Source organism: Buceros rhinoceros, unplaced genomic scaffold, assembly GCF_000710305.1.
Source record: "Buceros rhinoceros silvestris isolate BGI_N320 unplaced genomic scaffold, ASM71030v1 scaffold23968, whole genome shotgun sequence".
Lineage (NCBI taxonomy): Eukaryota > Metazoa > Chordata > Aves > Bucerotiformes > Bucerotidae > Buceros > Buceros rhinoceros.
In genome coordinates this window covers 15,720-16,781 of record NW_010425469.1, presented here as the reverse complement: position 1 = coordinate 16,781, position 1,062 = coordinate 15,720, and the positions used below count along the sequence as shown (strand labels likewise).

The 1,062-nt window shown below is 39.9% G+C and overlaps 1 protein-coding gene across 1 annotated transcript in view; it reads left to right on the top strand.

The window, feature by feature from the left end:
• Positions 1-753: 753 nt before the first annotated feature.
• CHP1 (calcineurin-like EF-hand protein 1) overlaps positions 754-1,062 on the top strand; it is a 13,186-nt gene continuing 12,877 nt past the window's right edge. Inside the window, exon 1 of the mRNA XM_010141173.1 lies at positions 754-808. Within this exon, the coding sequence (XP_010139475.1) occupies positions 754-808 (55 nt within the window). The remainder of the gene's footprint in view (positions 809-1,062) is intronic.

The window sequence follows — 1,062 nt, the reverse complement described above, 5'->3', positions numbered from 1 at the left end:
CCAAGCAGGGCTTCTTACTGGAGATGCAACTCCAGGCTATTCTTTTTTCATCATCAGTTGTTGTTGTCATATCTAAAACACTAAAGCAGAAATGCAGAAATTCAAAGTCTTTAAAATACTGGTGCTTGCTTTTTTTGTGTGTGTTGATTAACTTGGAATTGAGCAAGCCACCTACGCTGATTGTAGAGAAGTTGCCTTAGATGTCACTGAGCAAATTGCCCAACCCTATGCAAAGAACTAAAGTTGCTGAGGAGACAAGGGGGGCGGGGGAACTTAACAAAAAAACCTCAATGCAGTAGTTGCTGGCAGGTCATCCTAAAGGAAGGAAGAGTTCAACCTAAGCAAATATTCTGGACAAAGAACAAACCTGAAAAAAAAAAGAGCTACTTTGTCCCAGTTGTCCCAGATCATACAACTGCTATGCAATCTGTTCCCAAATAAGTTTTAGCAAGTAACAAAACCATTGTATGTGTGCTGGTGAAGGCTTTTGAAACAACTGAACCTGAAAACGACACAAAGTCCTGGTTTAACATTATAGAAAATCACACCTTTACTGAGTAAACATTAAAATTAAATTCAGTCTTATTTAATGAATTTAATAACTTGATCTGAAGAGGCTGTGGAAAGCCAAGATCTTCTGTAGGGCATTATTTCAGTGTTGAAGGTTTAAGCCCCTCCCATCATGGACTGTTCTCGAGGTCTAAATGTCTAGTATCTTGCATTGTCCGATATCTTGGTAATGTTGACACCGTGATGCTCAACTTAATACAGGCTTTGGAATTCCTGTTTGAAATTGCAGATTTACAAAGTCTGCACCAACTTGCTGCTTGCTTTGTGTCCCAACTCCCTTCCAAACGTCTTTAGAAATAGGCTTTTTAATTTTTAACTATGTCCTAGAGGCCTGGAGGAGACTGAGATGGGATCTTATCAATGCTAATAAATATCTAAAGGGCAAGTTCTATAATGAACTGAAACACAGGAAGTTCCATCTGAACAGAAGGAAATAATTCTTTACTTTGGGGTGGCAGGGCACTGGAACAGGCTGCCCAGAGAGGGTGGGGG